Raw genomic sequence first — 12,714 nt, forward strand, 5'->3', positions numbered from 1 at the left:
GACATAGACTTGTCAGGCTCCATGGAGGTGAATCTCAGCGTGTCCTTCAGGGGTATAAGAGAAGAATGCCAAGTGTTCTCCAAATTGGGTAACTGATGACGGGCAAATCTAGGCACATAAACACTCCACAACGCTGTCTTGTTATCAGCGCAGCTCAGGATTGTTTTCATTTGCAGAAGGCGAGCACACAAGAAGATACCCTAATCACGGCAAACACCAAGAAGGGACAGCCCTCTTGCCTGTAGCATTCAGGCATTGCCAAGTTCTGGAATCCGACAGCATGTAGGAGTCATTTATCTGGGGCAACTTCACAAGCAGCAGAAAGTTAAACCCACGTGCAGGACCATCTGACACAGCTCTTAAGAAGCTACTGGTAGAACTCAGAATACACATCCCAGTTAATTTCCAGTGAGGACTCATATCCAGCCTTTGCATAGGCCAGGACCAATGTTATTAAGTTCCAGCCGTGCACTTAAGTGTCACTAATTATTGTTGGTATTTCAAGTTCTTGGAGTCACTCAAGCACTGACTGACTTTAGAAGAAGGGTACAAGGTTGCAACTCTGTGGACTTTGTAATTACAAGCATTGCATCCTGGGCTGGCCAAGGAGATGGCTTTGCTCCCTTGATGTCAGCAAGCTGAAGTCAGCAGGTCAAGCTGACCTTTGAAAGAAAAAGCAAAAAGGAACAGACGCATGGAGGGTAAAAAGCAGAGGGTGGAAAGAAAAAGGCAGTGAGAAAAAAAGAACTGAAGAAGGCTGAGATGTGACAACATGGTAAAGACAGAAAATAAGAGAAGGTTGAAAAAATGCAGGTAAGAAAGGAGCAGAGAAGGAATCGGAACTGTTTAAGGCCAGAAGATATGTCCAGGTAATTTCCTCCAACCTCCTGTATCACCAAAAGGGATTATGTTCAAAAGACTTTAAAAGAAAAATCTAAAGCACAACCAACATCTCAAAAATTTTGGAGAAAAAAAAAAAAAAAAAAAAAGTTACCTGATCTGTTTATCAGCCATTTAATTCAAACTTGATCTTGTTAAGAAATGGATCTGTTCCTTCAAATCGTTCCTTAATTTCTTTTTCAGTCACTTCTTTTTCACTTTAGTTTCTTCCTGGGAAAGGAGAGAAAGACACCAAGGAGACAAAGCTGAGACACTTACGCTGTTCCTGAAGCTCAGGTCCTACTGGGCAGGCTGCAGGGGGAGGCTAGCTGAGCAACAAGTGATTTAAGGGAGCACCTGGTCTCCCCAGAGGAGACTGAGCTCCAGAGGGAGCCTTATAAATGCGAGTGTGTATATAAATATACACGCACACAAGGAGGGAAGAGCTGCTAGTCATCAGGCTCCAGCAGCACGTAGGAAGGGCAACAGCCAGGCAGCACAGGAGCTCTGCGCAGCATCCAGGACAGCAGCATCCAGGACAGCAGCACCCATCACAGCGCTCCCAGACTCCGGGGAACATTTCACACCGCACCATGTGAAGCTCCAACCCTCTGCAGGTCCACCCAGCCACCCCAAGAAAATCACGTGCCATCACAGGACCTGTTCAGCCCTTCCCTCCAACACATACCTGCTGTTTCTAAAGGACAGTCTTAAAAAAAAGTTCTCCCAGTGGTTACAATCCTTCCTCTATTTCCCAGCCCAAACAGACAGGCCACGGTTAGCCTCGTGCCAATGTTGACTTTCAAGTAGTGCTTCTCCCTCCCCAAGCTATTGGTGTGACTTTGCCCTTTGGGCCACTCCTTTCAGCTCAGCACCTACTGGCACAGCGCTGAAGCTCCGATTCTGCAGGAATGTTTCCCTCCAAGACCTTTAGCTGCTACCATTTGACAAGAGCTGGTAGAACTTACCACACAAAGAAATCTGGATGCCAGAGAAAATTTCAGAAGCCGACCTTCAGCTTTCTGGAGGTGTCCTTGTCTCCTCCTCACCTCCAACCTGGGGACCAGGTTCCCCATACTTTCATCAGTCTCATACTGACCATCTCAGGACATCTCAGCAGCACTCAGCCACTCTCCTCCATCTCCCCCTTCCAGTCACCACCCGGGCAGTGAGCCAGAAGCAGAGGAAATATCTTTGCCCTTTGCCTCTGGAATGAAATTTGCCCCTAAATTACAGACTTCCTAAGCCGCACCATCTCCCATCCAACAAGGTGGCTTTCAGGCTGACACTTCTGCTCTGGAGATACAACCTGAGGGCCAGAGGCATTCCTGAGAGTAAAATGCCCCTGAAAGAGCTGGCGATGGTACAAGCAGGTATGGGAAGAGGTTACACACAGTTCAGCACTGACCTGCTCCCCTCCCTGTTACATCAAGGGCCAAGCACAGGGCAGTATGAAAGCATTTGCAGTCCCACGCTTGGATGACAAGAGACCAAAAACTGCCTTTTCTGGAGTCCCACATTCAGCCAAAGCCACGAGAGACCAGCACCCGCAGCTCACCAGGGAAAGGGGCTCCTCTCCAAACCACTGCACGCAAACTTCACCCACCACGCCGCGCTACTACACACTTCTGTAACCCTTTTGCTTTCATATGCATGTCTGCAAGAACAGTTTGTTTCAGGTTAATCTAATTCTCTATCAATTTAACCAGAATAAGACCAAATCTAAAAATACAGGGAGACCGGTTGCTGAAAGCCTGTAACCCTGGCATAATATCTATACCCTCAATAGAACATTTGTATTTATTGAGGCAGCAGCTCTGACAAAGTATATGCGCCAAGCGGTTCCAACATCCCACTCCAAGCTCTGGCAAACTCCCCCCTTGTTGTCCCTGCTGCACACTTCCCTGCAGAAGGACATCCAAGAGGCCAGGCAGCCACCGCAAAGGGCCACGCCAAGAGAAGACAGCAAGGCTGCTAGCATCCACCACCACCACCCAGCTGGAAAGTGAGACGCTGAAATGGACACACAAAGATATCAGAGGGCTGCTTCTTACCTGCTGGCACAAGTCGGGTGATGCGGGTGGGAGAAGATGCTACCACACCAAGAGGGACTCAGGACAGCTGGGTTTAGCTCTCTCCTCCCTCTTTTTTTTTTTTTTTCCCCTTGACTTTTGGGTTCAGCTCTCCACCTGCCCAGTAACTACGGAGCCCAGCTGTCTGACCCAGCTGGAAAACTGCTGCTTCTCACCAGGGAACTGATGCTCCTACTGCAGCTACACAGCAAGAAGGGGTCAAAATCTTCCTGGGTTTAAAATTGGGCAAAGTTACAGGTTTCCTTGGTGCTGGCTGTATGGCCAGCAAATGCCAGGACTAGTATCATCTCCCCTAACAAAAGCTACTCAACCCGCGGACGAGCGAGGGGAAGCGAATGATGTGATCATTTTACAGCAGACACCAGCACTTGATAACTGTTTATACAGCACCTGGCACAGCAGAGCCTGAATGTCCATGGCCAGGGGATTTTAATGCATTAAGGGATTTTAATGCACTGAAGTGGAAAGCTTATTTGAGCTCTGTGTGTTCAAACAGAGCTCCAGCGAATGACTATTTGCAAAACAAACCCAAAGTCACTGCAACCTCTCAGCATTTTGCTGTAATCTACAGAACTCCCCAAGTCCCGTAAAAGATGATGGATGGATGATGAAGCCTCCAGCACCCTCGCCAGGGAGTTCCTGGGGAGAGCTGGACTCCCATCCCTCCCAGGGCAGGAGAACTGCTGCAGTCCTGCAGCCTGAGAGGAGGAAAAACAGAGGCTGGGAAGAGGATGCCGGTAATTTCTTAGAGTATTTAAAAAACAAGTCCAGACCATTACACACTTAACCTAGAAAGGAAAGAGATTTAAGTGAAAACCTGAGTGTATCTCCCCAGGAACACAGTGCTCTCAGGAGCGAAATAATGCAAACAAAAGCAGGCAAGCAAAGGTTCTGCAGCCAAGCAGGGGTGTAGCTGGAGGGCTTCCCATGGCAGCAGGGCTTGCATCTTCCTAGGAAACCTTCCATCAGCATCTGCATTGGGGCAGCAGACAAGCCAGCAGCATCAAAAAGGTGCTGATGCCTCAGAAGGTCTTGGTATGGTTAAATTCCATGGCCCAGTGGACAACTGCGCCACTGGAACTGGGAACCTGCATGGCACAAGGAACAGAGGAGCAGGGAGGAAACTGGTAGTGAACAGACAAGGGAAGTAAGAACTGCCAGAGACCCAACTCAAAGCCAAAGAGGCTGAGTAGCCCTCACGGAATGGGCTCCCTAAATTGAACATCCCATAATTAAGAGAGCGAGAGCTGCATGGGCAATGAATTATGTGGCATTAATTCCTTCCTAGAGTGCTGTTAACACAGCTAGCATGGATTAATGCCCCATTACTCGCACACTGGGATGTCCCTTCTACATTTATTAAAATGATCAAGTAAATTAGTTTCAGAGTGTCGCGCACGCTGCAGCACAGGGCATCGCCTCTGTGCTAGGCAGAGAGGTGGTGCAAAGGGCCTGAAGCTCACATTGCCACACACAGACAGCCCAGGAGCCTCCTCAGCCCAGCCTCTCCCATTTCCCAGCTCCCAAAATACAGCTCCAGAGAGCGACAGCAGCCAGACTGTGGGAAGCACAATGCCAGCCTAGCCAGCTTTAGATGTAGCTGGTCCTCACAGCCTCAGGCATGGGCAAAATGGTGCTATTTTGCTCCCCTGCCTTGCCACGTACCACACAGGCTCATCCACCCACACTACCCAAACATAAGCTTTTCTCCAGGATGGCCAACCTTTGCCTGCTGCAGACCTGCTGCACTCCTGATCAGCCTGGGGCACAGGGCTGGACTCTTAACCTTCGACTCTTGCCTTATCACCAGAAGGAAAAGTGCTTACCAGAGAATCACAGCCCAGCCTGGGGCATGGAGGGGAGCACACAGTCTCACCACATACATGCCATGTGTGCTGCTGGCAAGCTGGGATGGAGACAGAGGCACTCAACATCTCCACAAGCCGAGCCACCGTGGGGAAAGAACAGGTTAAGTTTACCCACACCTCTTTGACCACACTCATCACACTTATTGCCACCACACTGCCTTGTGGCAGTGGGTTGCCACCTCTACCTGCAGATGCCACTGCTCTGCCCACAGTCTGACCCTGGGGGTCCCCACAGCTCAGCATCCTCCCTCTTGTCCTGCTCTCCCTCTGCTAGGCTGCCAGAGCCACCATGCAGCACCCTCCAAGCCAGCTGCAGGCTCCCAGTCCACCAGCTTCCCCGGTCCCGCCAGCAGCTCCCTCCCAGAGGCTGGCTCTTCGCTTCTGCCTTCCGCCAGCCCTCCCACTCCCCGGCTCCCCCCTCCCCAGCAGCCCCACACCGCAGCTGAGCACTGAGCACAGCCTTTTGGGCGCAGACCGTTGGACATGCTGATTTACCTGAGTGCATGCAGGCTGCCATTTTGACAGAAGACCTTTAGCCAACGTCAGCAGGTGCTGCGGCTGAAGGAAGCAACCCCATCCTCTCCCTACACCCAAACACGTGTTCCCATCCCTGCTTCTGTGCCAGCGCTAACATCTGTGCAGAGCGGTCAAGCAAGGATGAGAGAGAACTGAAGGCCAGCACGTGCTGGAGCTGTCACTGAAAGCAAATATTCAAACTACAACCTTGACTTGAAAATAAAGAGCCGAAGGGGAAGACAGGACTCCCTTCCACATATTCCCATTTGCCTCGAGAGCAGACAAACTCAGTGCCCCAGCCAGACAAGCTGACATCCAGATGCAGGGCTCAGAGGGTAAGAGGACAGAGCAAAACTGTGCCAGCATCCACCGTGTCAAGAGGACACAGCCATGCAACCGCTCACAGCCACAGAAGTCCGGGGGAAGCAATCAGCAACTAGTACCTGCTGGGAGAGGAGAAACCCTCTGGGATCAGCAGACCCCTTTCCCTTCACGGTGCAAAGACATTTGAAGGTGCAGACACCCTGCCAAGTTTTGCTAATGACTGCAGCCAAGCTGCAATCGCAACGCTAAGGTTTAAGGAGTGCACACTGAACCACAAATATTTCCTGAGAGAAGCTCTTTCCAGATGCATGCTGGCACAAAGCACACAAGGGAGGTGGTATCAGAAAATCTCACCTGGGGAGAGGCTGCCAACTTGGCTTTTGCCTGCTCAAGACATTTCGGGATAGAGGGGATGAAGGGAATTGGTGGCAGCTTCACCCCTGCTGCTCACTTGCCCTTAGGCTTTCAAAAGCAGGGACTGCCATGAATTTCCTTGCAGCACCAGGCAGGGCATTAGTCCTCAATAAAACAAAGCTCAAACACACTGGCAGACGCTCCCCCACTGTCACAGACTGTCACCTCTCCATCTGTGCAGTGGGACAGCGCAGTCCCTTCATCCCATTCTGCCACCAGCCCCAGAAGCCCCGGGGCTGCAGATGCAAACTCACCTGCCACGCAGTCAGCGGCTGACTGTCCCCTACCACGCTGGGCTTTGAAAGCACTGAGCCCAGGGCAGGTCACCTCCTCACCTCAGGTGAAAAAAGGCCAAAGTCCCAGCGGGGAGGTGGCACACCACCTGCCTGCACCATTGGTTGCTCGCACCCCCACGGGGACAGGCTCAGTGGCACAGTGCCCACTCAGCTTGCAAGGCGGTGGGTATGCTGAGCCCCAGCACGCAGGGCGCTCGCTCCTCCTTCTCAACAGTCTCCAGCAAGAGCCCTCAGCTCCTGCGGTCCCTTCTGTCCTCCACGACTTACCTCTGCCCTGTGCGGCTTCCCTCCTGCTGGCTGCTCAAGATCGGAGTCCCCTGACACCCCCCTATCTACAGCCAAAAATGCCAGAGCACGTTCACAGTGAAAGCAGTCAGGTTGGCACCCTTGCAAAACAGCGGGCAAACTTTGCCCCTGCAACTGGCGTCTGCCCTCTGTGCAAACTGGGCTCAGACCGGGGAGTCTCAACTTCTCCATGCTGCCAGACCTCACGATGATAAACCACCTCAAAACATCTCCCTCATGACACAAAGAAACAGGCAAGTTCTCTGGCAGCGCAGGACAGCCCCTGGACTGAGGGCATGTTCCAGAGGTGTTTGGCTTTGCGAACAGAGGCGGTGGCAGTATAGATTTACCTGGATGCACCTGGAGGTTCAAGAGAGGACCAAAACTCCTGATTAGCAGCACAGGCTCCAGCGCTCTCGTCACGGCTCTGCTGCTGACTTGCCCTTCAGACAGGACTTCCAACCACAACTGGCAGCCTGAGGAGCACCCTGCTCCCATGACAACGTTCCAGCTTAGGAAGAAACAAGGCACAAACAAAAAGAGTCCAACATCTTAGCAGAGGCATTTGCCCGCAACATCCTTCACCCATCTGGACCTGTGCAGTTACCCGTAACGTTGCAATGGGAAAAGAGCCACAAAAGGGCCATGCTGGAAGTGTCACAGGGGACAACACTGCAAGCTCCCAGGACTACAGCAACGTCCTGTATTCTGACACTGCACGCACAGTGCTGTGACTATCCTCTCCCTCAGGCCTTATTTGAGATTACAGGAAATTCAGAGACTTCATTTACCTTCACACAGTGGCAGCCAAGATGACAAAACTGGCCTCAGAAACACAGCCATTTCCACCGCTCTCCAAGGAAGGAGAGGGCTCAGCACTCAAGAGCTTCTTTTGAACTGGTCCAACCAACCCCCCTTTCTCAGGGACAAAAGTCCCACCACATGCTGGAGGCAGCTTGTGCTCTCTCTCCATTTGCCTGCTGGCCTCAGTCACTGGCATCACCTCTATGCAAAGCCAAAGGTGACTTTTTTTTTTTCAAAATAAAAAAAAAATCAATTTTTTTTTTCAAATTTCAAATTGAAAAATTTCAAAAAAAATTTGATTTTTCAAATAATAAAAAAAAGACATCGGACAGACACTTTACTGCGCGTAGCAACAGCCCCTCTGTCTGCTTGGCCTCTGATGCACAGAAAAGCCAACCTAGCTGCTGATTCCAAAGCAAGGATCACAGTGAGTGGAACAGCATGCACTGGAAAGGAAAGGGACAAAAGAGCAGGGAAGGACATGGTGATCCTCCTCCCTTCAGGCAGCAGGAGCAGGAGGAACACACCCAGTTTTCCCACGTGCTCCCCTCCGGGCTCTCCATCCTGTTGGAAGCAACAGGCTGGCCCCCCATTCCCTGTACAGCATCATGCAACTTTGCCTGTTTTACTGAGAAGCCTTAAGCAGTAACTCAAGTCAACAGGCATCTTCCACCACCTCTGTGAGAGCTAAGGCTTGCAGAAAGGCCTCCAAAAGGCACTGTGAGCAGCAAGAGAAGCACCTTCCCAGCCTGGAGACCTTCTCCAGGCCAACCACCCAGTAGCTTGCTCAGATCGGTGTAGCAGCTGTTTGCCCTATTGCTCAACAGAGGGAATCCCACGGAGGCCTCTCCTTGCATCACTGTGGTCTCTCTCCCAGACAACTCTCCTAGCCCTCAGCTCTACTCCAGGCCAGCTCAAGAAAACAGAGTCCAGTTGACAGGTCCTAACACTGGATCACACCCCAGTTCCTAGAGCACATCCCACTCCAGCCAGGCAGAAAGGTTTGCAAAGGGCAACTGCTCAGGGCCAAGCCATCTGCATTCAAGTCAGACAGAAAGACTTGAGGAGCAGGCCTGTGCAGATCTGGAACAGACGCCAGATACGCCCTTCAACTTTGCATGTCTTGGGAAACTGCCCCAGATCGAGAGCCAGAAAGTCAACGTTCATCTTGAAGCCGGGCTTGGGTATCGGCACTGCAGCACACCAAGAGGCCCCAGCGCAGACCCGGGACCAGTTATTTTAGGGGTTGCACAGACCTTCAGTCAAGGACAGCCCTTGTCCTGGAGGTTTTGCAGCTGCACTGCAAGATGGGATGAGTGAGGACAGCCGAAGGAGAAGTGACTCACCCAGGGCTCACGCGGTCTTGCTGTCCAAGTCATCGGCGCTGCCAAGCTGAAGGAACCAGAGGGAAGGTTTCAAGAGGACAAATGAGCTTGCAGCCATCTCACTGAGAACACATAGCAGAGTCCCGCTCCGTAAGACAGCGACACATTAAAACATTCTCGTAAGGCAGTAACTGCAGTGCCTTCTCTCAGAGAGAGAGAGACAACAGGTCTAAAAGTGCTCACAGCACCGCAGGCAAGACTAAGGGGAGCAAAGGAAGCTCACGGGAGATGTCAGTGCCCTTCCCATCTCAAGCTGACTCCTCTCCGAGTTCTTAAAAAGGCAAGTGGGTCTAGTGGATGAGTCTCCAGAGACCTGGCTCCTCTGCTCAGCACAAATGCCACATCAAGCTCTGCACCCCTCTCATTCCTCTCAACACTTACAACACAATTAACAAGTCTCCAAATTACGGCCAACTACATGTGCCCAAAGGCAAATGCAGTCTTGGCTCTCCATGGCTTCTACAGAAACACAGTCCAATAGGTGGAGGAGCCAGAGGGCCAAAAAACCTTTCCATGCATCTCATAAAATATTCAGTGATGCGGTGATATGAGGTCAGAGCACAGCCACAGCAGAAAATCGGGCCCAGCATTTTATTTGAAAATTGTGGTGAGCTCCAGCCTTTGGTCCGTAGAGACCTGCACCAATTCAAAGGGATCTCTAAAAAGTAGCTACAGAACAACTAAACCATATGCAAACACAATGAACTATATACAATGTGGCAACCTCTAGGGATAAAGACGATTTACTTTAAGTTTATAATGGCCTACATTATTTTGCAACTGAAAAGCCAACAGTGGAAGCACAAGCTAACTGACAGACAGTAAAACTGCCCACACGTGATCATGCTGGTGTACAACCGACTCTGCAGCGTGGACATCTTTGGATGACATAAGTGGGTGCTTATTACCAGTGATGCCCCTTTCCAAGTGCCACTTGAGAAATCATGTAGTCACACGTTGAACTGGCGTGACTGACTATTTTTAAACCCATCTTCCCCTGGATCAGTTCCCCATACCAGTTTTTAAGAAATTACAGTTTCAGAGACATGCAGCATTAGCTGGAGAAAGAGGACAGCTTTGCTGAGAAGCTGGAGTCTGGCAGACGGGAGACAGAGCTGACAGGACAAACAATAACTTGTATACAGCGTTTCCTCCTCAATAATTTGTGGTGGTCAAGAAAAGGCAGAGCAACAGACAGACCAACACTTTGATCTGGAAGGATGTACCACCGAGAAACTAAATGATGCAAATTCCTCACTCAGGTGCTCTGCCAAGAGACTGGCAGAGTAGGATAAAGGTTTCCCCCTCCCAATTTAAAATAATCACCATGTACAAAGCAGTAATTAAAAACAATCAACCGAGAAGCCCAAGGGAAAGTGAGGGTTGGAATCTAGCCCATTCAGTAGGAACTAAGCAGAGCACAGAGCTGAGGTCCTGGGCCATGAAAGGGACCATTCATTCCCCTCCAGCAACAAAACCAGGGCTCCCAGCTCTCAGCAGACCGGTCTCTGATAGAAAGGGGTGCCAGTGGCCCGGCTGGGAGGAGTAAGCATCCTTCCAGGCCAAGCTGCAGCAGTACCCCATCAGAGCAACACCAAACACCCACAGAGCTGTTCCTGTTAGATGCCTTGAAGCGTGTCCTCCTGGGATGGTGCCGGCTCACCGTTGCCAGATCCCAGACCGCAGAGGGGAAGGACTGACAGCACTGGTCAGCGTTGTGCCTGCTGCGAGCCCCCCTTCTGAGAGCTGGTGGTCCTGCCTCAGGGCTAGCATGGGGCACGCAGGATGGACGTGATGCAATACAAGCCCTCCAGGACTCTGGTGATGGCCCACAAGTTGGAGAGCTTGGTGGCAGCTGTCTCAAGGATGGACCGTTATGATGACCACCACCTTCATGTCACAAGATGAGTACAGTTTTTCTCAGAATGCTGTATGCAGCCCTAGAAAAGGGGGGGAAAAAACCCTCTTCTTTTGAGAAGAAAACCAAACCACTAATCCAAGTTGTTTCCCCTACACTGTGTTCCTTCAGCAGACGTTGAACAAGATACATGCCAGAAATAGCCCCAACTTCAGCTACTCCAGGGCTATAAGTTAGGGTCCATCCCTTCCAGCCCAGCACCCAGCAAGGGGGCTGCTGAGCTGGCTCTGACACACGGCTGCTCCCACAGAGCAACGCAAGGGAAGACCAAAAACCTGTTGGGTTAAACTCCACCACATCAAGGCTACTCCTTCCTTCTCCAAACCACCGAGCACAGAGAGAAGGGAACAGAAGTCCTCACTGGCTGAAAATGGTGGCCTGGAAAACACCCTCTGTTTCAGTGTGCACAAAGCTGCCCACAGCTCCGAGCCAGTGGGCTGCTCTGACCCTGTACAGAAAGACCCATCAAGCCAAGCAGTGCCCGTGAAACACAGAAAAGAAAAATAAAATCTATTTTTTAAAAAAATCACCACCTCCAGCCAGCATCTGAAGTACCTCAACAACCATTTCTCTTCCCACACGCTTTTTAATTTTCTTTTTTTTTTTTTCCTTTTTCCCCTGCAATGCACCTGTTAGAAGCTGCAAATGGGTACCTCCGTATCACCAGTACGTATACCATCGCAGCTCCTCACCCCACTAACCACTCACAGGGTCTTCATCCAAGCATTGGGCTGTCCCAAGGAACAGGCTCTAAGGAAGGAGAAATAAGTTTATCTGCTCCAACCTGCTGCGGACAAACTCGTGTGCATCCCCTGTCCTTCCACAGAGATCTCAGACTTTTATTTTCCCACTGTGCCTCCCAGGAGGGCCAGGTCCTCAGCAGATGCGAGCCAGAGGAGCTTGTCGTCTCTGCTGGAGCCTGGGGACTTGGTCCCCTGCCAGCTGCAGTGAGAGGGCACGTTATCACAGGCACATACACACTTTGGCCCAATTTCATGGGATTCCTTGCCTGTCTGCCTGTAATAGCCTTATCTTCTCAGCGATGCTCCTGCGCAAGCCCACGACGACCAGGAGTAGTTCAGGCTTTGACAGCCCAAGCCTACTTGGCAAGGGACAGAAACAGCAAATGAGAGGAGTAAAAAGAGGGAGGGGGAGCAGGCAGGATACCTGCACCTCACCCCAAGAGCTTCTTGCAGAAAACCTGACCAAAGCTGTGCAAGCACATCAGCTGCTTTCTAGCACCACTTTTCCAGCTCCTCCTCCCAGCTCACGATCATCACGAAGAGCACGGCCTTTGATTATTTTGAGAAGTGGGAGAAGAAACGCAGGAAGCCTCCTTTGCATGGGTAGTGATCTTGGCTGAAGAGAGCCCCAAAAATGCTTAATCCACTAGTTTTAGAAGCGGTGCAGGACCTTAGTAGCCCACATGCAAGGCTACAGGAGCAGAGACACACGCCACCATCCTGGCCTTGCAGGTTGCATCATTCCAGGGTGGTAGGGCACAAACTGGCACTCACCTGCAAAACCTTCATCTTCCACGGGTGAGATGAGGGGAACCACTAAAAAAACACCGGGTAGCAAGCATCCTGGAAGCATCCCACAGGACCTGACTAAGCTCTGTGTGTGGCAAGACTCAGACCAGCAAAAGAGACTGAGGACCACGGCACTGCAGAGAATGAAATTGCTTGCAACTATTTTTTGTTCTTTCCTGAAAACCTTGTTCTTCCGCAGTCTCTCTCAATTATGACCAGCAGCAGAACACACCAGCCACCTCCTCTGCCCCAGGATTCACTGAGGGGAAACAGCGAAGCAAAATTACTATCAGTACCTAGTTCATAACCCTATTGAAGCGGAGTTCAAGCAAGGGTTACTAATGTTTATTTCTGTATTATTTCCACCTCCCAGCCTGTGTTGCATCACACTGATCCATTC

At 51.0% G+C, this 12,714-nt stretch overlaps 1 protein-coding gene across 1 annotated transcript in view; it reads right to left on the bottom strand.

Annotated features, from left to right (window-relative positions):
- SLC25A22 (solute carrier family 25 member 22) overlaps window positions 1-12,714 on the bottom strand; it is a 42,482-nt gene that overhangs the window by 28,294 nt on the left and 1,474 nt on the right. Inside the window, 1 exon segment of the mRNA XM_056354171.1 lies at window positions 995-1,110. Coding sequence (XP_056210146.1) covers window positions 995-1,014 — 20 coding nt within the window. The 5' untranslated portion in view covers window positions 1,015-1,110.

The sequence above is a fragment of the Falco biarmicus genome, chromosome 10 (assembly GCF_023638135.1).
Source record: "Falco biarmicus isolate bFalBia1 chromosome 10, bFalBia1.pri, whole genome shotgun sequence".
Taxonomy (NCBI): Eukaryota; Metazoa; Chordata; class Aves; order Falconiformes; family Falconidae; genus Falco; species Falco biarmicus.